Source organism: Phaseolus vulgaris, chromosome 10, assembly GCF_051622355.1.
Source record: "Phaseolus vulgaris cultivar YP4 chromosome 10, ASM5162235v1, whole genome shotgun sequence".
NCBI lineage: Eukaryota > Viridiplantae > Streptophyta > Magnoliopsida > Fabales > Fabaceae > Phaseolus > Phaseolus vulgaris.
The window spans coordinates 9,075,711-9,100,993 of NC_143507.1; the positions used below are offsets into that span (position 1 = coordinate 9,075,711).

The 25,283-nt window shown below is 33.2% G+C and overlaps 1 protein-coding gene and 1 long non-coding RNA gene across 2 annotated transcripts; both read left to right on the forward strand.

The window, feature by feature from the left end:
- Positions 1–8,585: 8,585 nt before the first annotated feature.
- On the forward strand, positions 8,586–9,850 carry LOC150024198 (uncharacterized). Its single transcript, XR_016516181.1, has 3 exons — positions 8,586–8,678; positions 8,830–8,904; positions 9,680–9,850. It is a non-coding gene; the product is annotated as an uncharacterized LOC150024198 (long non-coding RNA).
- Positions 9,851–14,549: 4,699 nt separating this feature from the next.
- On the forward strand, positions 14,550–16,722 carry LOC137813478 (uncharacterized). Its single transcript, XM_068615765.1, has 5 exons — positions 14,550–14,821; positions 14,992–15,165; positions 15,261–15,449; positions 15,811–15,898; positions 16,363–16,722. Exons 1-5 carry the CDS (start codon positions 14,550–14,552, stop codon positions 16,720–16,722), a joined length of 1,083 nt encoding a protein of 360 aa, XP_068471866.1.
- The last annotated feature ends 8,561 nt before the right edge of the window (positions 16,723–25,283 follow it).

Sequence of the window (25,283 nt, forward strand, 5' to 3'; positions counted from 1 at the left end):
TCTGAATTACACGTGCAGTGTCCTACAAGTGTTTTTCATGTGGAATCTATCTTCAACAAGTGCCAGAAGAATGAAACTAGGTATTGTCGTTTTTATATGAAAATGATTCTTTCACATCACGCCAGGTTTATACTCATCAATTACCCTGTAAGTTGTTTCTTGGTATATATGCATACAAATAGTTTTTTAAGATATCATGTGTAATATTTTTGAATCAAACAAGATATTATCACAACTTCTAAAACTTTGTTTTAACTTTATAATACTATATATAACCAGAATTTGAAGTTGAAAAAAATGATATTTAATTTAACTAATTGAAACAATTTCATACAAGTTGATTAATAATATATTGTTAATGGATCTTTAATAATTATTTACTAAATAAAAATTATTTTTAAGATAGTTAATAATTAGTTACGAAAAAATTAGATACTATTTAGAAACTGCAAAAATTATTGAAGTCTAAAAAGATTGTGTAAAGTGTGAAGTATTAATTTTATGTAGCTTTTCGAGAAAGAAAACTAATTTGGTTGATGGGTTTGATTGCACAAACTAATGCAATTGTAGTTTGATTATAACACTCAATTATTGTTAATTACGTAATCAACTTGCACTTGGAGGATCTACAAAACGCTAATTTCTGTGATGTAGTTAGCTTAGTTGAATTGATTTTGGTTTTTAAGATTTTCAAGATCTCTGTAATTGGTTTTCTAACTTCATGGTAAGTGTAAAACATAAAGTTTTTTTTTTTGGAAGATCCTTCTCATTGTTTCTAAACCGTAGAATTGCTAACCATTCAGATAATTAAGAAAATCTTTTTTTTATACTTTTCACCTCATTATTTTTTATCATTAAAAAATAAATAAAATAAAATAAAATATTTTAAGAGTGTCTCAACCTTTATAATGGTCCAAAATAACCTGTGTCTCTTACAACTGGACACTACAAGAACATGTATAAAATCAAATTTGAAAAAAATAACAGTTAAAAATATATTCATAATCCTTTAACAACACATTATTAGGATGTCAATTAAAAAAAAAAACATCTCAAACTCCTCACTTTTGACCTTATTTGTTATACTTTCAACTTTTTTAGTAGACAAATCTCAAATATTTTAGGCAATTATTGCTGAATTTGAATTTGAATATGATTCCTTTCTGATAAAATTATTAGTGCACCAATTATGAATATGGAGCTTTGAGCTGAGAATGATTTTTTAACAATATAAATTTTTAAAACACTCTCTTCAATGACTAAAATATATAATTTTTTTTTTATAAAATTAACAATGAGGTTTATTATGATATAGCAAATAAGCCCACGTATGTGATTTTTAACAAATTTTAGTAAATAATTTAGAATATATATGAAGTGTGCGTTAGAGAGTGCATTGTTAGTATTTCTCTTTCTGGAAAGTTTTGAGTAGTTAATAATTAAAACAATGAAAACTCATTTTGAACATATGTTATTTATTGGAATTTTTGTGTAGGATTTTAATGAATTGCATGGATTTGGTAATAGTCTTGGTTGTGGGTTTAAGATCATTTAATGTATTTACCTTAAGAGTGATGTCTAGTATGAAGTTTTATAGTTTTTGTTTATGGGAAAGAGATATATATTTTGGTGAGGATTTCTATTACTAGAGTTCATACATAGATAAAGCGATCTGATTATGATTGATTTTATTACTTTATATTTTGTGGTCTACATGAATTTGAGGACTCATAGTATTTTCATTTATTATACTTTTTATTATTGATAAAAAAAATAGTATGAGTCTAAGTCACTTAAATGATTTTATTTTCTAAATCATGTTTCTAAATATATATATATATATATATATATATATATATATATATATATATTGTTTTAACTTGGTGTTTTAATATAAGTACACACTAACTTGGATTGTGATATTATATGTGTTTAATGCGGGGTAGTTTTACTTCTTCTTTTTTTTTTTTATCGTTGTCTAGATTTATATATGGGTTGAAACACTTTAGTGTTTCCTATTTAATAGTGTGGGTTATGACTCACTCACCTTTTTCGATATAATTGGGAGGTTACTTACCATTCACAATTAATTAAAATCATTGGGAGGTTACTCACCGTTCACAATTAATTGTTATCAAAGGGAGGTTACTTACCATTAATTGTTTTTATTATTGTTGTCTCCTAGAACCACTATGTAACGGCGCTTTTTTTTAGAAAAAACTACAGACCCCCTCCCCCCATGCCATTTTCTCTTTTTTCTCTCTCTCTCCAATTCTCTTCTCTCTCTCTCTTTTAATTTCTCTCCCAATCTTCATCTATTTTAGAATCTGATCATACCACGCTGTAGCAGAGGAGTTAAGGAACATTTCTACCCGATCAGATTTTCAAACAGAGTAAGTTCATTTTTACTCTAAATATCCTTTGTTCTCTATTTTTCCTTAGGATTTAGTCATCAATCTTGGTGGGGTCAGTTGAGAAGTTTAATCCTCTCAACTTATTATATTATATACTGAAATTTTGTTATGTTTGGATAATTTGCATTAGGCCCGTAAATATTGAAGCTTATCCAAACAGCGGGGAATAAAATTCTAAAAGTTGCTTGGAAAGCAAGCAATTGAGGTAAGGGAAGCTAAATTTAATTTTTTTATAGCACCCTAGGATAGAAGATCTGAATGCGGAAGGGACGTGGTCCCAATATTCAATTTTTCTTGCAGGGATGTTGTGTGTTATATATATTGGGTTGTTTGTTTATATATTATTTAAATTTGTAAAAATATTATATTTTGATGGTTTAATATTTAAGTGTTGTTTTTTTTATTTTAATTACGTTTTTGAATGTTATGGATCGTGTTTGGAATGATATTGTATGACGGGATGGTATGGAATTGAATTCATGCATTTGGGATAATGTATGGACTGATGTTTGCTGTGTATTAAGTATTGATGCCTATGTGGTAACAGAGATCTCCGAGCTTCACTGATGATCTAAGTCACATAGACTAAGATATCAGGTGGTGAGAAGCTGATGGGGGAGTTCATGCACACCGTGACATATGAGATGCACGGCTTGGGTTGTATTGAACTTACCATGATCCTTTCTGTTGGATTCGCTGGTAATCTTTGGATCGGGTGTTAGTCTCTGGTAGGACTTACTTAATACGGGTCTTCCGGAAGACGTTGTTTGTTGAATATTCTGGATGTGTAGATCCATGTGAGATCTATGTGATTGTTTATTGTTGAAATTTGAAGAAAGTTGCATAATTTGAGAAATTGATCATGTAATTTGGTTTTCTCTTTTGATTTAATTGTGTATATTATAAAATTCTATTTTCACTAGCTTACCCTTGTTTTTCTTGTTGTGTTTGAACTGCAATGACTGTACTATGTACACGAGCAGATGACCATACAGGTGCAGGAGAGCCTTAGAGGGTTCAGAGTCTTATTTTGAGTTGTGGATATGTAAATTGTATTTCTATAAATCCTAATCATGTATTAGGAATGTTTTTGAAAAACTTCAAGTTTGTATAGAAACTGGTAGAACTTTTATTGTAATAGTTATATGTAAATTATGGGGTGTTACATTTAATGGTATCAGAGCGGTTCATCCTTAGGATAACCTGAGGGTAGTGGGTTTATTCTGTTTCTCCTGCGTGTAGATTTTTGTTTACGTCTAGCCTCAAGACTTAGTTAAAAGTTTCTAATAAGATGTTTGACAAAGTTGTTTTTCCTGAAATCTTGTTTGTGTTCGAGTCAAGTTAATTGTTATGAATAAAGATGAAAGTATTAAGAATGAAAATAATCTTGATAGAGTGGTGAGGGTGCACACTCATGACTAGATCAAGATTATTTTCTATCTTAATTCTAAGTAGCTAGAGTACATTTTAGGGATAAGTTTTGATTGGTTTTTATTTGTTTCGTATGCTTATTTCTTTGAAGTTAATTTGTCTTAAAGATGTAGTTGGAAATTTTTAGTAATTTCTAATCCAATTCTTTATGTGCTTAGAAGATGGCACGTAGACCACCTACTCCTCCTCCACCAGTAGATATGCCCAACTTAGCTCGGGCAATAGAGATGATGGCAACAGCCTTGCAACAACAGAGTGCTACTATGGCACAACAGCATCAGGCCGCCCTTCATCAATTAGAAACAGCTAGATTAGCAGCAGAAGCATCTCAACTTCATCAACAACCCCATACCTTTAGTCTGGAGGATTTTTTTGAGACACAATCCACCCAAATTTAATGGCAAGGTAAATCCAGATGGAGCAGACCAGTGGGTGAGAGACATAGAAAGAATCTTTGAAGCTACTCAATGCCCTGAAGAGAGAAAGTTATCTTATGCCATCTATATGCTTATTGAAGAAGCTGAGTTTTGGTGGATAGGCATGAAGCAAATGATGGAAGACAAAGGTGAAGATGCTACTTGGGAGAACTTCAAAGTAAGATTCCTAGAGGAGTATTTTCCTGATAGTGTCAGGTATGCAAAAGAAATTGAATTCATGCAGCTGGAACAAGGAAATCTTTCAGTCACTGAATATGCTACTAGGTTCAAACACCTAGCTAGATTCTACACCCAGACCATGACCGAGGCTTGGAGATGTAGAAAATTTGAGTTTGGATTGAAGCAAGAACTTAAAGAAGTGGTGATTCCTATGTCCATTAAAGATTTCCCTGCTCTAGTGGGGAAAGCAAAAGTAGTGGAGAGTTTGAAAAATAGTAGCAGACTTGCTAAGCCTCAAGTGGGAGGACCTTCTAAAAGCATGCCTAAATATGAAGATAAAAAGAAACCTTATTTCAAACCTCAATCTTATAGTAGTGGAAGACCCAGTTCTCAATCACCACCTAGTTTCAGATGTTTTAGATGCGGTGGGCCACATGTTGTTAGATTTTGCCCTCATCCAGTGTCAAATGTGACATGTGATAGATGTCACAGGTATGGTCATGCAACAAAAGACTGTCGTGTCCAATTGGGAGCTCCAAATTCTGGCGGAGTGCAGCAAGTACAACAAAATAGTAATCAAAAACCCAAAGCTGCTGGCAGAGTTTTTGCTATTAGTGGAGTTGAAGCTTCACAGTCTGATAGCCTTGTTAGAGGTATTTGTTCTATCCTTGGAACACAATTATCTGTATTGTTTGATTCTGGGGCAACCCATTCTTTTATATCTTTTGATTGTGCTAAGAAACTTAAGTTGCCAGTCCGAGAATTAGAATTTGAGTTGGTGGTATCTACACCAACAGAAGGTATTATAGTAACTTCTTCCATGTGTGCTGAGTGTCCAGTAATTATAGATGGGCAGAGATACAAGATCAACATGATTTGTATACCTCTAAAAGATTTGGAGGTTATATTGGGAATGGATTGGTTGTCTGCTAATCATATCCTTATAGATTGTGGTCGGAAGAAGTTAATTTTCCCTAAATTAGAAGGAATGCAGGTTATCTCAGCTCATCAGTTTGAGAGAGAGATACGAGAAGGTGCAGAATGTTTTATGCTCTTGGCTTGTTCTATATTTACTGATAAAGTACAAAAAGATATGTTTGTAGTTCAGGAGTTTATGGATGTATTTCCTGATGAGATTCCTGGACTTCCACCTAAAAGAGAAATAGAGTTTGCAATAGACTTGATTCCCGGAGCAGGTCCCGTGTCAATTTCTCCATATCGGATGGCACCAGCGGAGTTAGGTGAATTGAAGAAACAACTAGAAGACTTATTGGAGAAGCAATTCATTCGACCTAGTGTTTCTCTATGGGGAGCTCCAGTGCTATTAGTGAAGAAGAAAGATGGTTCGTCACGTCTATGCATAGATTACAGACAATTAAACAAGTTAACAATAAAGAATAAATATCCTCTTCCTATAATTGATGACTTGATGGATCAGTTGCATGGGGCAATTGTCTTTTCTAAGATAGATTTGCGCTCAGGTTATCACCAAATTTCAGTGAAAGCGGAAGATGTTCAGAAGACTGCTTTTAGATCAAGGTATGGTCACTATGAATTTCTGGTTATGCCATTTGGGGTGACTAATGCTCCAGCTATTTTCATGGATTATATGAATCGGATATTCAGACCTTTTCTTAATAAGTTTGTGGTAGTGTTCATAGATGATATCTTGATCTATTCTCGTACAAGGGAAGAACATGCAGAACATCTTAGAATCGTCCTGGACATTTTGAGAGAAAAACAGTTATATGCTAAACTTTCAAAATGTGACTTATGGATGTCAGAAATACAATTTTTAGGACATGTCATCTCTGCACAGGGAATATCAGTAGATCCTTCTAAAGTGGAGGTTGTACTTCAGTGGGAACGTCCTAAAACAGTTAAAGAAATTAGAAGCTTTGTCGGGTTAGCAGGATATTACAGGAGATTTATAGAAGGCTTTTCTAAAATAGTGGCTCCTTTGACCCAATTGACTAGAAAGGATCATCCTTTTGCATGGACTCAACAATGTGAGAAAAGCTTTGAAGAGTTGAAAAGAAGGTTGACTAATGCTCCTGTATTGACAATCCCTGATACCAATCAGTCTTTTGAAGTTTTCTGTGATGCTTCCTATCAGGGATTGGGTTGTGTTTTGATGCAGAATAAGAAAGTTGTTGTCTACGCTTCTCGTCAGTTAAAGGTGCATGAAAGAAATTATCCAACTCGTGATCTAGAATTGGCAGCAGTTGTCTTTGCTTTAAAAATATGGAGACATTTTCTTTACGGAGTTAGTTTTAATGTGTTCAGTGATCATAAAAGCTTGAAGTATTTGTTTGATCAGAAGGAGTTAAATATGAGGCAGAGGAGATGGATTGAATTTTTAAAAGACTATGATTTCCAGCTAATATATCATCCTGGGAAAGCAAATGTTGTTGCAGATGCGTTGAGTCGTAAAAAGATACAAATGTCGTCGCTTATGATTAGAGAGCTAGCATTGATTGAAGATTTCAGGAGTATGAATTTGGAGGTTTCCATGTCTTCAAATTGCATTAGTTGTAATACACTTGTTATAACTAATGAATTTCTGGAGAAGGTGAAGGAGAAGCAGTTGGAAGATTCAAAATTGAAGAACTTCATGGGCTTACTAAATACTGACAAAGCTAAAGACTTCTCTTTAGGAGTGGATGGTATTTTGAGATTCAAAAATAGAATATGTATACCAGAAGATAATGAACTAAAGCAAACAGTATTATCTGAAGGTCATAAAAGCAAACTCAGTTTACATCCAGGAATGACCAAGATGTATCAAGATCTCAAGAAGTCTTATTGGTGGCATGGCATGAAGAATGATGTAGCTAAGTTTGTAGCTGCTTGCCTGACTTGTCAGAAATCAAAGATTGAACATCAACGGCCTGGAGGCATGTTAACTCAGTTAGACATTCCAGTGTGGAAGTGGGACAGTATCTCAATGGATTTTGTTACCCACTTACCACGTACTTTGCGGAAGCATGACTCTGTTTGGGTCATAGTGGACAGGCTAACAAAGACGGCACACTTCCTACCTATAGACTTGAGAATCTCTATGCGGAAGTTGGCCCAGATTTACATAGATGAAATAGTCAGATTGCATGGTGTACCCTCCAGCATAGTTTCAGATAGAGATCCCAGATTCACCTCTAGATTCTGGCAAACACTTCAAGAATCTTTGGGGACTAAACTCAGACTTAGTTCAGCGTACCATCCTCAAACTGATGGACAATCAGAGAGAACTATCCAGTCCTTAGAGGATTTGCTTAGGACTTGTGTGTTAGATTATTTGGGCAGTTGGGATGAAATTCTACCTTTGGTAGAGTTCACTTACAATAACAGTTACCAAGCTTGCATAGGAATGGCTCCTTTCGAGGCATTATATGGAAGAAAGTGCAGGACACCTCTGTGTTGGCTTCAAGATGGTGAGAGTGTGTTAATTGGACCAGAATTAATACAACAAACCAATGAGAAAATCAAAATGATTCAGGAAAGATTGAAAACATCTCTCAACAGGCAAAAATCTTATGCAGATCAAAGAAGAAGACCTTTAGAATTCTCTGCGGGTGAACATGTCTTTTTAAGAGTTACACCATTCACTGGTGTAGGAAGAGCACTAAAATCCAAGAAATTGACTCCTAAGTTCATAGGACCTTATCAAATTCTCAGGAGAATAGGCCCTGTGGCTTATGAAATTGCTTTGCCTCCTTCTTTAGCTAACATTCACAATATTTTCCATGTATCCCAGCTAAGAAAGTATGTACCTGATCCTAGCCACATTCTAGAGTCTGATTCCATCCAGGTCAAAGAAAATTTGTCGTTTGAAGTGAAGCCAATCAGAATTTTAGATTCACAAGTGAAACAACTTCGTGGAAGGAGTATTCCCATGGTGAAAGTATTGTGGGATCTCACCTCTGGAGATTCCACTTGGGAAATTGAATAAGTGATACGAGCATCATACCCTAATCTCTTTCTTGGTAAGTTCATTTTCGAGGACGAAAATTTTTGTAGTTGGAGATAATGTAACGGCGCTTTTTTTTAGAAAAAGCTACAGACCCCCTCCCCCCATGCCATTTTCTCTTTTTTTTCTCTCTCTCTCTCTCTCTCCAATTCTCTTCTCTCTCTCTCTTTTAATTTCTCTCCCAATCTTCATCTATTTTAGAATCTGATCATACCACGTTGTAGCAGAGGAGTTAAGGAACATTTCTACCCGATCAGATTTTCAAACAGAGTAAGTTCATTTTTACTCTAAATATCCTTTGTTCTTTATTTTTCCTTAGGATTTAGTCATCAATCTTGGTGGGGTCAGTTGAGAAGTTTAATCCTCTCAACTTATTATATTATATACTGAAATTTTGTTATGTTTGGATAATTTGCATTAGGCCCGTAAATCTTGAAGCTTATCCAAACGGCGGGGAATAAAATTCTAAAAGTTGCTTGGAAAGCAAGCAATTGAGGTAAGGGAAGCTAAATTTAATTTTTTTATAGCACCCTAGGATAGAAGATCTGAATGCGGAAGGGACGTGGTCCCAATATTCAATTTTTCTTGCAGGGATGTTGTGTGTTATATATATTGGGTTGTTTGTTTATATATTATTTAAATTTGTAAAAATATTATATATTGATGGTTTAATATTTAAGTGTTTTTTTTATTTTAATTACGTTTTTGAATGTTGTGGATCGTGTTTGGAATGATATTGTATGACGGGATGGTATGGAATTGAATTCATGCATTTGGGATAATGTATGGACTGATGTTTGTTGTGTATTAAGTATTGATGCCTATGTGATAACAGAGATCTCCGAGCTTCACTGATGATCTAAGTCACATAGACTAAGATATCAGGTGGTGAGAAGCTGATGGGGGAGTTCATGCACACCGTGACATATGAGATGCACGGCTTGGGTTGTATTGAACTTACCCTGATCCTTTCTGTTGGATTCCCTGGTAATCTTTGGATTAGGTGTTAGTCTCTGGTAGGACTTACTTAATACGGGTCTTCCGGAAGACGTTGTTTGTTGAATATTCTGGATGTGTAGATCCATGTGAGATCTATGTGATTGTTTATTGTTGAGATTTGAAGAAAGTTGAATAATTTGAGAAATTGATCATGTAATTTGGTTTTCTCTTTTGATTTAATTGTGTATATTATAAAATTCTATTTTCACTAGCTTACCCTTGTTTTTCTTGTTGTGTTTGAACTGCAATGACTGTACTATGTACACGAGCAGATGACCATACAGGTGCAGGAGAGCCTTAGAGGGTTCAGAGTCTTATTTTGAGTTGTGGATATGTAAATTGTATTTCTATAAATCCTAATCATGTATTAGGAATGTTTTTGAAAAACTCCAAGTTTGTATAGAAACTGGTAGAACTTTTATTGTAATAGTTATATGTAAATTATGGGGTGTTACACACTATATATAGTGGCTTCCTTCAAGAAATGTAACAAACAACAACATACACTTGTTTCCTCTCTCTTTTCATATACTCTCTATTTCTACTCTTGGGGTAAGTGTTTAACCCATATAGAGAGAATTTTTTTTGGGGCTATTTATCTATTAGCCTGAGAGGAATTCATTGTACTCCCAGTACCATTATAGTGAAATTTGTGGCTCTCTCACCAGTGGTTTTTTACCTCTATTTAAAGGAGTTTTCCACCTAAAAATTTCTGGTATCATTCTCATTTTTCTTGTTACTTTAATTTCTCATAATCTTTAGTTGAAATTATTACGTTTCCACACACGATATCCCTACAAATATAATTCTTATTACTAATAAAGAACTATTTTAACTTGTTTTTAACTTACTAATTTTAGTACACATAACAACTTGTTATTGACCTAGTTAAAGGAGATGAAGATGTACATGAAGAAAAAGAATAAATATAGGTATGCATTGAGTTCTCTAACTACATAAATACACATCATTACTAGTAATTAACTAATTGATTTAAAATTGTATGTATGATGAGTAATCTGGTATATGAATGAATTGAAATTGATGTCTTTTATTAAAATGAGTTTAAAGATAGAAATTTTTTATGAGGGTATTCTTTAATATTTCTAAAAGTCATGATTTATCTGAATCTTGATGGAACTAAGATGACCCAAACATAGGATTACTTGGCAATGCCTCAATATCTGGTGGGCTTCTAAGGTTAACCAACACCGACCAACTTGGTAAACCAATTCCACACAATGTTGGTCGAGAGAGAGGACAATTGATCCCATTCCACAACTGTGCGGCTACGGTTAGGGTGGTCATTCAAACTCCCCTCGAGTGGTGGACGGTGTTTGCTTTTGACAACATAGGGGCTACGCGATTGCGGATCGACAATTGCTTTTGACGGCGTAGGGGTTACGTGGTTGTGGATCAACGGAGTGCTAGTGGTGGTGATCGGCGTTGTTCCCTTTGAGGAGTTGGTGTTTGCATGGCGACGACACGTCAAGGGTCGTCCTTTTTGCGGAGTTGGACGCCCACAAAGTGGTGGCGTAGGGGTTTTGTGGATGCTTTGCGCTGGTCATTGACGGTTGCTGCGATGGTACAGGGTCTGGTGTTGGGTGTTCGTGTTTGGCGACGAGGTAAAGCGGGCTGCAGTGCGGTGGCACTGGGGGTGGAAGGACAGAGTGCATGGAGATCGATGTTAGAGGTTGTTCTAGGCGAACGTTTGCAGGGTTGCCCTTAGCAGTAGTACCACGATAACGACGAGGAGAGGCGGCTGGAGGTGTTTTGGAGTTTTCTCGAGGAGGTGATTTTAGAGTATATTATAGAGGTCTCGTAGTAGTATATGGCAGATACTACGTTCTTTTTTACTAACTTTCCTAATGAGTTTTAAGAAAAGGATTTATGGAGAGTATTTCAGCGTCGGGGAAGAGTTTTAGATGTTTTCATATCTAGAAAGTTAAACGCCAGAAAACAACTTTTTGTCTTCGTCAGATTTAGTGGAGTGAGGGATGCACTTGCTTTGGAAAGACAAATTGATTCCATTTGGATTGGTACATGGAAGTTGCAGACAAACAAACCCAAGTGCGAAAGACAAGAGAAGCCAGAGCACACCTTGCAGCGACAAGTTCATACTCAGAATGTTCAGAGCCAGAAGGTTCATCAACGCTCTTTTGCTCAAGTCGTCAAGGGTGGAAACACAGGCAACAACCAGAAGGGTGCAGAAGACAACTTGCCCCATTTCAGGGTTAATGCGGAGACGTCCTTTTGGTTGGAGAGTTGTTTTGTTGGGAAGTTGTTGAAGGCAACGAATGGGCAACCTGTTAAGGAGAGCTTTATTTTGGGAGGGTTTAATTTTGTGAGGGTAAGATATATAGGGGAGATGTACATAGTTTTGTCTTGTGAAGAAGAGGGCTTAATTGAGAGGATAATATAAGAGAACAAAGAAGGGTTCGATAGTATTTTTGGATCAATTGTCCCATAATGACTCTTTTGTGTTATTTGAGAGTTTCGTCTGGTTTCGTTGTAGAGGTATCTCGTTGGCTCTTTGGAGTAATCAATGTTTCGAACACATTAGGGTTCTAGTAGGCACACTTGTAGAGGTTGATGAAGGAACTGTTTCAAAAGAGGTGTTAGAGTACGCAAGGTTGCATATCAGAATACCGTTGAGAGAGGAGACAAGGTTGATGAAAATAGTAAGAATAAATGATAGATTTTGTGAGGTGTCTTTCGAGGAAGAGAGTTTTATTGCTCCTTCGTGTGGCTATTTATTTCATAAGTGGGGCATGGTCTCAAAGGAAGACTCAGAGGCCCATTTTGATGCTAATGTTGGTGAAGATTTTTCTGAATCTGAGTGCTCAGATCACAACGATAGGTCTAGAGAGAGGAGAGGTGAGGATAAGACTGTTTAGTTCCCGGTGAAGGGGGAAGAGTCTCCAAAAGGCGATGCACTTTAGTTGAAGAATTAATTCTGATGCGAAAAGTCAGAATGGGGCTTTGGAACTAAGGAAAGAGGGTACTGTGGTATTGAAAAATGTAGTGGAGTATAAATCTCAAAGTCTCTTGCCGACAATTAATTGCATATCGACTTTCGAAGGGGCATGGTCAAATGACTTAATTTGTAATGGGCTGGTTCATACCCAATTGAGAACAAAAAGTTGGGTGAGGAGAACTCTAGGGTTTGGCCCAATTGTTGACGAGGCCGAACATTTAGAGTTTGTCGTTTCCAGAGGCGCGATGAACAAGGGGGAGTTGGTTGGCACGGTGGTGAGCCTGTGAAAGATGTTTTGAAAGCCTTCTCAGATAAGGGTTTCCCTGCAACGCCGACAGAGGTTTGCGATGATGAGCAAAAGTGTGCTAATGGGTATATTGGTTGAGTGGAAATGAAGAAGTTGAAGTGCGGTGGAGAGGTGGGCAGCTTGGGGCTAGGAGACGCGATGGTCGGTGTCATCGTTGGCGCGGGAATGGTACATGGAGGTCACGCGTTCACGCGGGAACGGAAGTGAGCGGCGAGGTGCAGTGGAACGTTGATGTAGGTACAGGGACAAGTCCGAGCGAGAGTGACGACTAGACAACAAAAGTTGTGAAGAAGATGAGTAATGTGGGGCTAGTGCGGAGTGGCGAGGTTGTCGTGTTATACGCCAGTAAAGCAATATTATGTCCTCCTAGGGCCAAGGTTTGTGGGTCGAAGTTCCATTTTGCTAGTTGTCCAATAGGGAGGATGATGGCTAGTATTGGTGGAGGGGTGGGATATAAGTCTCTTTTGAGAGATGGAAGCACACTTGTGGTTGAAAGGGTATCGAAGTCTGCTTCGTCAATGTAATAAAGGTCATAAATTTTCATCTCGGACAATGATAATAGAATGTTCTGGTTAAAAGATTAATATAGCGAAGCTAGGAGAATGTGGAATATTGGTAAGGAGATGGGTTTCACTTTGTTAGGGGAAGAAGAAGTAGTCTTAAACAGGCTTTGCGATCTAGAGAATCGAGATAAGAGGAGTAGTTAGATGGAGAATTGGGTTTCTGATGATGAGTCTAATTAGTATGAATATAAGAGGGGTGGGAGGAAGTATGAAAAGAACATACTTAAGAGACTTGATCCGAAAATAGGAGGTTGGAATGGTTTGCCTAAAGGAGACAAAGTGCTCAGAGTTTAGTAAAGAAAGTTGCTATCATTTGTTGGGCTCAAATGAAATTGATTGGATCGAGAACGACGTGGGTAATAATGCAGGAGGAATTATTACTATGTGGAGAAGAAGTTATTTCAATATGACATGTTCCTTTAATGGGAGATTTTTTTCTGTCATCGAAGGGGTTTGAAAGGTAGGAGTTGGGGTACATATTACGGTAGTGAATGTGTATAGTTCTAGCTCGATGAAAGAAAGGAATGAGGTATGGGATGAGATTAGTAAATTAGGGAATGATTAATAAAACAGAGCATGGTGCATTATTGGGGATTTTAATTCAATTTGACAAAAGATGAGAGAAAAATTTTAGTCTCAGTATCTGATTATAGCAGAGAGACTAGAGGATTTAACGATTTTATTGAAAAATTTGAGTTGTTGGATATTTTGATGGTTGGAAGAAAATTCACTTGGTATAAGCCGAATGGGTCAGTTAAGAACAGAATTGACAGGATCCTCGTTTGTAGGGAGTGGTTGGATGTTTGGCCAAATAGTAAACAATGTATTCTTAGTAGACCGGTCTCTGATAATTGTGCCTTAGTGCTTAAAGTTTCGTCAGTGGATTGAGGGAAGAAACCTTTCAGGAGTTTGGATGTGTGGCAAAGAGATGGAAGGTTTTTAGATTCATCCACAGTAAATGGTAGAGTTATGAGGTGTTTGGCAGAGGATTGTTCGTATTAAAAGATAAATTGAAAAAGTTGAAATCAGATTTGAAGATTTGGAATAGAGAGATTTTCGAGAACGTTAATCAAGCAGTAAAAAAACTACAAAAGAAAATTCAAGAGTTGGATGCAAGAGATGATGAAAATGTTTTAGATGAGTTTGGAAGGAAGGAGATGGGACTTTTGTTGGCTGAACAAAGTCGAAATTTATTCAAACAAGAAGCGGTCTTGCATCAAAAAACATGTTTAAAGTGGTTGAAACAAGGTGATTTAAATACAAAATTCTTCCATTCATCTGTGAAGTAAAGGAGAATGAGAAATGGGATTAATGGGGTAGTGAACAATCGGTGGTGTGAAGATAAGGAGGTAGTTAAGACTAAGGTCAGAGAGTTCTTTGAAGCCAGATTTGATGGGACGTCCAAGCCCCAGGTTAGGTTGAACAATGTTCGCTTTAATGTCACATCTGATGAAGATATCGCATCGCTGGTTGGAGTTGTTTCTAATGAGGAGGTTAAGAACGTAGTTTGGAGTTGTGGTAGCTCAAAGAGTCCTGATCCTGATGGATTCAACTTCAATTTCATCTGGTTTTGGCGATAAATGATTTTATGGACAATGGTAAGTGGCCTAGAGGGTCAAATGCATCTTTTATATGTTTGATTCCTAAGTCTGATAACCCGCAACAGCTTAGTGATTATAAACTCATCTCACTGGTAGGGTGTGTGTACAAAATCGTTTCAAAAGTTTTGGCTATCAGGTTGAAAAAGGTGATTAATAAAGTCATCGACATTAGGCAATCTACTTTTCTTAAAGGGTGGGGACTTTCGGATAGTGTTCTAGTTGTCAACGAAGTCTTAGAAGAGATGAAGAGGAAGAAGAAGAGTTGCGTGTTTTTCAAGGTGGATTACGAGAAGACATATGACTCTATGGGGTGGGATTTCATTTATTACATGTTAGGCAGACTTGGTTTTTGTGAAAAGTGGATAACTTGGATTAAAGTTTGTTTAGAATAAGCTTCGATATCAGTTCTCGAAATGGAAGTCCCACTAAAGAGTTTAACCCGAAGAAGGGTCTGAGGCAAGGTGATTCTTTAGCTCCATTCTTGTTCCTTATAGCGGCTGAAGGCCTAGCTGAGGTGTCTAGGATTGTGATTGAGAAAGACTTGGTTGAGAGCTTGGAGATCGGGAAAAATTCAGTTAAGGTAAACATGCTCCAGTATGCTGATGACACCTTGTTTTTTTGAAAAGAAAATACAAAAGTGTGTTTAACATAAAGGATATTTTGAAGTGTTTTGGGTTGGCATCTGGTCCTAGGGTCGATCAGATCACAATTCTCCATTTTGCGACAATATTAAATTGTGATGTGATGAAAACCCCCTTTTAAGTATTTGGGGATGCCTGTAGGGGGTGTCATAAGAGGGGCGAGTTTTGGGACGAAGTGGTCAACAAAATAAAAAGCAGGTTAGTTAGGTGGAAGGGCAAATAGATATCGATGGCTGGGAGGATTTGTTTGATGAAATCCGTTTTGTCATTCATACCTTTGTTCTATCTCTCTCTATTCAAGTTGTCGTCTACAGTGTTGAAAAAGATAGTGAGTATGCAAAGGATTTTTTGTGGGGTTGGGGGTTTGAAGGGAGAAAGATTGCATGGACTGCTTGGGATAAGGTTTGTATGTCTCGGGAAGCGGGCGGTCTTAGCATTATAAATGTTAGGCTATTTAATTTGGCCTTATTGAGAAAATGGATTTGACGCCTAAATTTGGGCAAGGGGGGTTGTGGAGGGAGATTATTGAGTCTAAGTATGGAGGATGGAGAAATCTGAATGAACAGCAGGTCAACAATAGCAAAGTTTTTTTGTGGTGGCGAGATATGATGAAGGTATGGAAGTCTGAGGAGTGGGGAGGGAAGTTTGAAGATTGTTTCAGTTGGGAGGTTAGAAATGAGAAAAATATTATGTTTTAGGAAGACAATTAGGTAGGCTCTGGAGTCTTAAAAAGTAGATTCCTCATACTCTTTTCTTTGTCTGTCTCTAAGGAGGCAAATCTATTTGATTGTGGAGATTGGGTTAATGGTGTCTGAGTGTGGAATTTAATTTGGAGAAGATGTTTTTTTGTTTGAGAGGAGGATTAGGTAAGTCAGCTTTTTGAGGAGATTTCTAGTAAGCGGCTCGAGTTAGAGAATGTGGACATATGGGTTTGGAAGGATAGCGAGACAACAATGTTTTCAGTCAAGTCTACTTATGATTTATTAAGGGGAGAGGGAGTCGAGGAAAATATGCGAATATACAATTTCTTCTGGATGATTAAGGCTCTTCCTTCTACTCATGTCACAACTTGGAGGGTGATTGAAAACAAGATTGCTTCTAAGGTAAATCTGGAAAGACGCGATATTGGGATCGAGAACAACCTTTGTTGCTTGTGCAGGGTGTTCAACAAGTCATTTGTTCTTCAGATGCAGAGTCACTTGCCTAGTGTGGAATCTTTGTTATGATTAGTTATGAGTGAGTTCAGTTGATCCTCTTGTTCCTGGATCACATTTTGATTCAAAATTCTTGATGCATCTACTTCAGTTAATCTGATTATGAGTAATGTTTGGATCGCGTTAGTTAGTGAAATTTGGAGACACAGGAATAATTGTTTACTTAAAGGAGGACTAGTGGATCATTCTGAAGTTTTTTCCCTAACACAGGTTAAGGTTTGATCTTGGATCTCTTCAAAGGTACAGTCAGTGAGTTTCTCGTTCTCTGACTGGTGTCTAGAATCCTTGATATGTATGCATTCAATTTAAAGTTATTATTAGGGTGGCGGGGTTGGTCCTTGATCTTACTGTTGTATTTAGTTGGTGGCGTAGGGATTGGCAATAGGCGGATCTTTTGGGATGTTGTTTGAGTATGCAGAAAGGTGTTTTTGTATATCTAGCTCTGTATGAGAGTTGGACCACCCCTTAAGTAGTCTTGTTTAATTATTTGTTTCTTGCGGATAAAAAAATAGTTAATTTTAAAGGTTTTTATGTCAAATAGATTAGATATAATCTATTTTGGTGAGGGTAAAAAGGGTATGGAAGGAAGATGAAAAGAGGGTATGGAATGAGGAGGTAGTAGAGAGAAATAGTTATATTTTTCTTTCTCTATTATTTTTTTTTTTCAATTCGTGCAAATAATCAAGTGTTCTCGGTTGTGTTTTATAGTTTAATGGGTTTTTTTTTTGTATTTTTTTTTGTTTGGTTTGGTGTTGAATTTGATGGGTGAAGTGGTGTCTCAACTTGTCTCATTGCTAGTTCAAGGTTGTTCACTATTTACTTTTGTTTCGAAGTGATGCTGATATACATAAGTTTGGTTTATGTTCAAAACACATTATCTATAGTATTAATATTAAAATTTGTTTGTTACTTCGTTGATCTTGGTGCTTATATTTGATTGAGTGGATAAAGTCATGAACTTATATTAGAATTGCATTATAAGTGTCTTTTTTACTCTGATTTTTTCCTCTTCAATTGGTGTGTTAGAGAAGGTTTAGAGTCTTGATGGCCTGAGCCTGAAGTGATACTATACTACAAGGTATTGTTGTTGATCTTGAAAAATTAACTTACTAAATATAAATAAATATGTATGAAAATTTAATTAAAATTGAGACTTATCAAAGATAAAATATATTAATATATAATTCATATTAATTCTAAAATATTGAAATATGAAGTTAAGTGAGTTCAAAATCACATAATTATAATTGTTATTAAATATTTTAGGTTAAGATATTTTAGTTATAAAATATTTTATTAGGTTAATGATTTCTAAGATAAAAAAACACTTAATTATGGTGTTTTTTTATCAACAAAAATTATTATGGTGTTCTTTTAAGTAATATATGTATCTTATCATATAGGTAATACAAATCAATTTCTTTGATATATTAGTACATCATATGATTTTTTTCTCCAGTATATATATTTGATTAACTCATGAGTCTCTCCCATTAAAAAACCTAATAGAAGTATCTCTCTATCGTGTCTCTTCTCTTTTGCATTTTTTACTCTAGTCAATGTCCACAATATTACAAGTTCATCAAATTTAACTTGGCATACTTGAACAACAATACACTATAAAATTCCTATTTTAACAAAATTCCTATTTTAACAATTGTGTGGCATCTTTTTGGATCCATACTCATGGATGACAAGGAGCTACAAGAAATCATTAAATAAAAATCAAATTTAGAGATAAAAAATAATTCGTTATTATATTAGTAAATTAGATACTATTTTAAATACTAAAAAAATGTATTGGTATCTAAAGTTGTTTTTATTATTCATTAATTGTTTTTAGATTGGTATCTAATTAGCTACTGGTTTTAGCTACCAACTTTAGAATCTAAGATAGTTGGTAGTTAAAACCTTAGTAGCTAATTAGATATTAATTTAAAACTACTTTATAAATTTTATTAATAATATAAATTACTTTAGATACCACACAGAGTATCTACCAAAAAATATACTCTATATAAACTTTTTAATCACTTGATTTTTTTAAAAGTATCCAAATAAAACTCAGGTATAATGATTAACCGCTAGGGGTTGGAGACATGATACCTTATCAACACGGATGTAATTAAAATACTCATACTCATTACCTATATGTATCTATTAGCTAGAAAATAAGATTGTTACTAAAGTCAACTTGAAGAGACGGGAGGTTGAGATTGAAAGTAACTTGTGGTGTTTGTGCGGGGTGAAAGAGGAGACAACAAGTCATTTATTGTTTGGTTATAGAATTGTTTGGCTAGTTTGGAACCTTTTCTACATGTGGTTAGGGATGAGATCGGTAGATCATCATGTTTCGGTTTCACATTTCTTGTAGTTTAAATTGCATGATACACCTACATTTGTTAAAATAGTTTTGGGGAAATGTTTGGATTGCATTAGTAAGTGAGATTTGGAGGCATAGGAATAAGCACATCTTTAAAGGTGGAGTGATTGATCATTTATAAATTTTCTCCCTAGCTCAATTGAAGGTCTAGTCTTGGGTAACTTCTAAAGTGCCCTCTGCTTGTTTTTTCCTTTTTAGATTGGTGTCTTGACCCCCTAGTCTGTATGTACTCGATTAAAAGTAAATGACTTTTTATAGGTTGGTCAAGCTTTTACTTTGTGTTTGTGAGGGTGTTAGCTTTTGTTGTTGTTTTGAGTGACAGGTGATCAAGATGGTTTTTTCCTGTTTTGAACTTTACACTTTGCGCTTTAATCTTTGATTTTGTTTGGTTTGAAAGTGGTGTTTGGTGTGGTAGCTTGTTTTAGTGTAGCTTTTGTTGTACGGTAGACAACTTGGCTTGCATTGGTTTTTATTAGATAGTTGGTGGTAAGCTTTCGGATTTCATTTCGCTTTAGAGAAAGATGTGTTTATCTCTTTTGTTCTATATAAGGGTTGGATTACCTCTAAAATGACCCATATTTATTTATTTTTTCTTACTGATAAAAAAAATTAAAGATATTCATTTAATGTCTTTTACATAAAAGCACAATTTAATTGAGATTGGATTGATCACATGAATTATATTTTTAATACTTTTTTTATTTGATTTTTTTTTCGATTAAAAACAACCAGGTTTGACAATTCCATTGACCTCTAAGATAGAGAAATTGAAATCCAGGCATGCATTAGTGAGAACACTAAATTTATCTTTTTCTACTTTGTCAAATGTAATTTGAAGTTTATTCCTTGTTAAGAATGGGAAAAAAAATTGATTATAAATATTTTTCCTAAGAACAATGTTAAATCATTTATAGAAATGAAAACAGACTTGAATTCTTTGCATTTTAAAAATCTAGTCTGAGAGAGATAGTCATTCTTTTCTATGTCATATTATGGCAATGCATTTTGTATTCTTTCATATTTAATTATTATATTAGTTAATTAAACGTTAAGCCATTAAAAAACAGACACATGGAGAGAGAAACATAAGTGAAAGACAAGTATTAGATAGGGTTCAAGTGATGGATAAATCTGTTAGTTTTTTTAATGTTTTGAATTCGTATGATGCTTCATTTTCCAAATCATAAGAAGAACTATTGAATTGTGTGTTTAGCTTTTTAACACTTTTTTGGCATGAAAAGGCTTGAATTCAAACAATGCATGGAATGTTAAACAAGAAATGGCATCATTGTAATTGGGAATGTATTGTCATTTTCTTCCCTTTTTAATTTTTTGAGAAACAATTGGTGAATTTTTTTTTTTCAACGATAAAAAGAAAAGGAGAGAAATATAAGGGTCACCATACCAATATATAGAGTATTTATTGGTTTTGAAAAATTTAACATATTTATGAATATAGTGAAGAGTATGACGTTTTCTTCTTCGTTTTTAAGTGATAGTGGTTGTTTCTGGTGACGGTTAGTGATTGAGGTAAGTTTTGTGGTGTTTTTACTTGTGGTGGTTTTGTTTTTGTTTACTTATCTTTATTCATTTTTTTGAAAACCACAAAATCTAGAAAAAAAAATCAACAAGGTGCAAAAATGAAGTACAAAACTAAAAAAAAAAAATGTTTGCAGTGAGGAACGTCAAATACAACGAATCTTCTTGTCAATCCCCTCACATACTCAAATGATGAAATTTCTCTATCAAATGTTGCGACTGGAGAAAAATGAAAGTATTGTGGGTCGAAGAAAGGTATGGGGTGTAGGGATACAAGTGAGATTATTTAAAAAATTGAGATTATGCTTCATTTAGGATTATTTAAATTTTTTAAAAAGGTTAAAACCAACTTTTCACAATTGATGTGGAGGTGATGGGGAAGGTATGAAGGTGAATGGAGAATTGTGCCTTAGTTTTTCTCTATGACTATTTTTGAAAATATGAAAACTTATTTAGTTGGCTCAATTTTTCTTAATTCATAAACTAAAATCTAAAATATTAAAAATTATTAGAAGAAAAAAAAAACTAAAAAGAAACCATAACCCTAAATTCTCATATTCTTACTAAGAGAAATCTAACAAACTACCATGATCAACAACATTATTATTTTTAAAAAAAAAAACATATAATATTATATAACATGATATCTTACAAGAGATTAATTCTCTAGAAATGTTAAAAAGTCAAGAAAAAAATCCAATATACTTCATTGTTCTTACAAAGATGCATTATGGTGAATTCTATGAAAGAGAAGTGTGAGTAGAACCCATTTTCCTATGTAGTGGGAAAATAATTGCATTTAGGTTTGTTTCTTGAAAGGACTGAATTTTCAAGTTCCTCATTTGATGAGTCATATATAGAATTGACCTATGAATGTGTTTTTTCTTTTACCAACTCATTGTAATGGGAAAACCATATCCAGCATTTACCAAACAGATCCATTACTGTAACCAAAATGCTTTCTTCTTATAGATAGCTTAAGGGTTTTCTCTCTCCAAATTATCCTAAAATGCATGTCCCAAAAAGGTGTAAATTACAATGGTATACACAGTTGAAGCACCATACAAAATTCCCCTTAAAATGAGAATTTATCAATCATAACAAAAGGACATATTATATAAATAATTCAATACTTAGAGCCAATAATATTTTCACACCAATTTCATACCCTTCACATTTAAAAAAAATATTATTTTATTATAATATAATATCTTATTTTAAAAAACGATTATAGAGTATTGTTTTTTACTAGAGTGTGTCAAAAAACTTTACCATATTATATCTTGAAATTCTTTCATCTAAGTAACCATGATTATGATTACATTGTTTCATAAAATGTGTGAAACAGTCACAAACACTAATGTTTTAGAAGGTCAAATTTCCATCATCAAAATTTACTATGTTGCTTTTCTCTCTCAATTGTAATGAAGATAAGTAGTTTTGCTTTGACCACCAAAATGTTTTTCTTTTTCTTTAAAGACTTAATTTAAATATTTTGTCGGTATTTTTTATTGAGTTTAATTTCCATGTACTTAAAAGAAAATGGCTGTTATAATATGATTTTAAAAACAGTTAATATGAAAATAAAAATAAATATTTGTTATGAGATGACAGTATAAAAACTGTAAATTGTTAATGCATATTCATAGTAATATCATTTCTCTTTTTAAATTGATGTATGTATATGCACTGCATTCCAAGTGTCTCTTTTTATTTATTTATTCTTTATTGATAAAAAAATAATTTTTTAAATGTTATCAGGGTTTGGTATTAAGTTTAATAAATTGCTTTGGATTTGACTTTGTTTTTTAGTCTCTTTCTTGTATAAAAGTTGAAACATATCTCTAGAATGTTTCATTTAATTTAGTTCAATTTTTTTGCAGATAAAAAAATTAATAAATTGCTAATTTTTAAATACATTTCACAATAAATTTCACTATTTTGATAAAGTATTATTTATACTGAGAAGGGAATACTGGTGTTCTTGAGAAGAAAACAAAACAGCATTCACTCATTCTGAAGTTTCAGGTGACAAAGGCCCAAAACCTCACTTTACTTATTCTATCAATTGTTTGGCACAATATAATTAATATTCTCAGTACTAATTTACTTAATTACTAGTAAAATTATTTATGTAGTGATTAAGTACTTGCATATGCATAGATGTACTAGTTAAATACTTGTAGTTTTATATGGTGTGAGAATGATTTATTTAGCAACAAACTCCATATTTTCATGTAAAAATTTATTAGGCTAACAACAGTAATACTATATGAGTAATTTTATTTATATTTTTTAGGATAATTTATTTGTCAAGAACTTTTGTGTTTGATTTATGTTATATTCGATAAATTTGAGAAATAAAAAAAAAGTATTTTAATCGATGATTATGAAAATGAGAGCCAATATATTTATTATTAAAATTTTCATGTAAATGTATTCTTAAAAAGATGATTTACTTGTATATAGTTCTTTTGTATAATTTATAGAAGGTTGAATATATGTATGAAATATCAAATACCTATAAATATAAACGAGTGAATTCTTCAAGGAATATATATATATATATATATATATATTATTTTGTTTTTGTTTGGTTTAGGTTTTTTTTAAAGGTTGGAACATTTTTAAAGTATTTTTTATTTAATTTATTCATTATTAATAAAAAAAATGACAAATGTATATGGAAGTTTCAATCAATGACAGGAAGCTTAATTTTTCAGATATCAATTCCTACATTTACTTGAAAAAATAAATAGAAAGTTCCATCATCACTGCTATTTGCATATTCTTAACTTAAATTAGAGTTGTTCTTCTTTTCAAATTTACAAATAAAAAGTTCATTGCTCATGGACTTCTTAAATAGTTTATAATAACATAATTAAATAACATTAACTAATAAGATATAAGAATAAAAATAAAATAAAACAACTATATGAGAATATTTTATATGCATAATTAGTTTGTCAAATGTACTTTATATTCTTCTATATATCTAGAACATTATGGAATAACATAAAATTATTGAAATAATTAAGTTTAAATATCATTTAATACATATTATAACAATTTATATGATAGATAATTCATTATTAGAAAATTATCAAAAAATTAATTAAAAAATAGTTATTATGTTAAATATATTAAATATTATTTTATAAAAAAAATTATTGATATCTAAATTAATTTTTATTATTAATAAAAAAATTATAAACTAGTTTCTAAATTAGTATCTAATTAGCTACCAAGATTTTAGCTACCAATAATTTTAAAATTTATAATAATTGATAATTAGCTAATTAGATACCAATTTAAAAATTAAATTATAAATTTTTATTAAAAATAAAACTACTTTATGCCAATAATTTTTTTATAAAAACTAAGAGAGATAAAAAAAATATTTTAGAGAACGAATACGATTAATTTACGTTCATTTTGATAATCAAGTATATTATGATTTTATTTTATAATTTTGTTTATATTAAAAGAATATAATATTTTATTATTAAAAGAAATTGTAAAATGGAAGTGTGAGAAAAAAAAAATAGTGTTAAATAATTTTTTTCTAACTAAGAAAGAAGAGATAAACGAAGAAACAAAGGCTTTCAAATCCATGCCAAATCATATTCCAATAGGAACACATGTGTCCACTGAGACCACCCTTCTCTGGACAAGGAAAGACCCTCCACACTCACTCTTGAAAAGACCCTCCACAATATATATATATATATATATAGAATAGCATTAAATATTTCATTATATATATATATATATCTTCTAATTTTAAGGGTGAAAAAAATGTATGTATTGAAAATCTCATAATAAAAATAAAATAATAATATATGTATTGTCTAGGTTGAATGGCCTAAAGGTAGGCCAAATGGTCGAAAGGTGGAAAAATGGACAATAAAAAAAAATTAAACATAAATGAATAAGTTATTAAATAGTAAAATATTGCAGTAAAGGTCATTAAATAGGACCAAATACATGGAGTATGTTTAATAAATATTAGGTACAAAGATTAAAAGCCTAATTGGGTTTAAGACTCATTAAGAAAGTACTATAAATAGGTGATCAACCAAAGAAATGTAAGTAGAGTGAATTTTATCTAATAATTAACTAAAATCGATTATGACTTTATCATCGGAGCCTTTTGCCACACACACCTACCCGAGAGCTGATACCGAGACCAGAGGTCAAGAGTTCAAGTTGACCCAACCCAGCGAGTGAGAGTCCATAACTTGCGTCCAAATCCAATACCAAATCAGTGAACAATGTAATTGAAAGCCCAGACCTGAGATAGAAGACTAAGAAGCCGACAAGTCCATAAGAAAAGAAGTTTGTTTCCAGGCCCTATAAGAACAATACATAAGTTGATTTTAAAACTCTTAGACGTTTTTTCACTTTCCTTTCCGTACATTAACCATTTATGTTGTGATAAATACAATCCTCACACTACAAGAAAATTATTAAATAGAAACTAATTTTAAAAATAAAAAAATTAGTTACTATTGACTAAATTAAATATCCTTTTTATAAACTAAACAAAATTATTGGTATTTAAAGTAATTTATAAACTAGTTTCTAAATTAGTATTTAAGTTACCAATGTTTTATCTACTTATTACTTTATATTCTAAATTAGTCTCTAT

Excerpts from the sequence above, each read along its gene's own strand:
- LOC137813478 (XM_068615765.1), top strand. The coding sequence starts at position 14,550 with ATGAGAAATGGGATTAATGGGGTAGTGAACAATCGGTGGTGTGAAGAT. Across the intron at positions 15,166-15,260 it reads AAGACATATGACTCTATGGG|TTCTCGAAATGGAAGTCCCA; the intron begins GTGGGATTTCAT and ends CTTCGATATCAG. Across the intron at positions 15,450-15,810 it reads GTTAAGGTAAACATGCTCCA|TGTTGAAAAAGATAGTGAGT; the intron begins GTATGCTGATGA and ends TGTCGTCTACAG.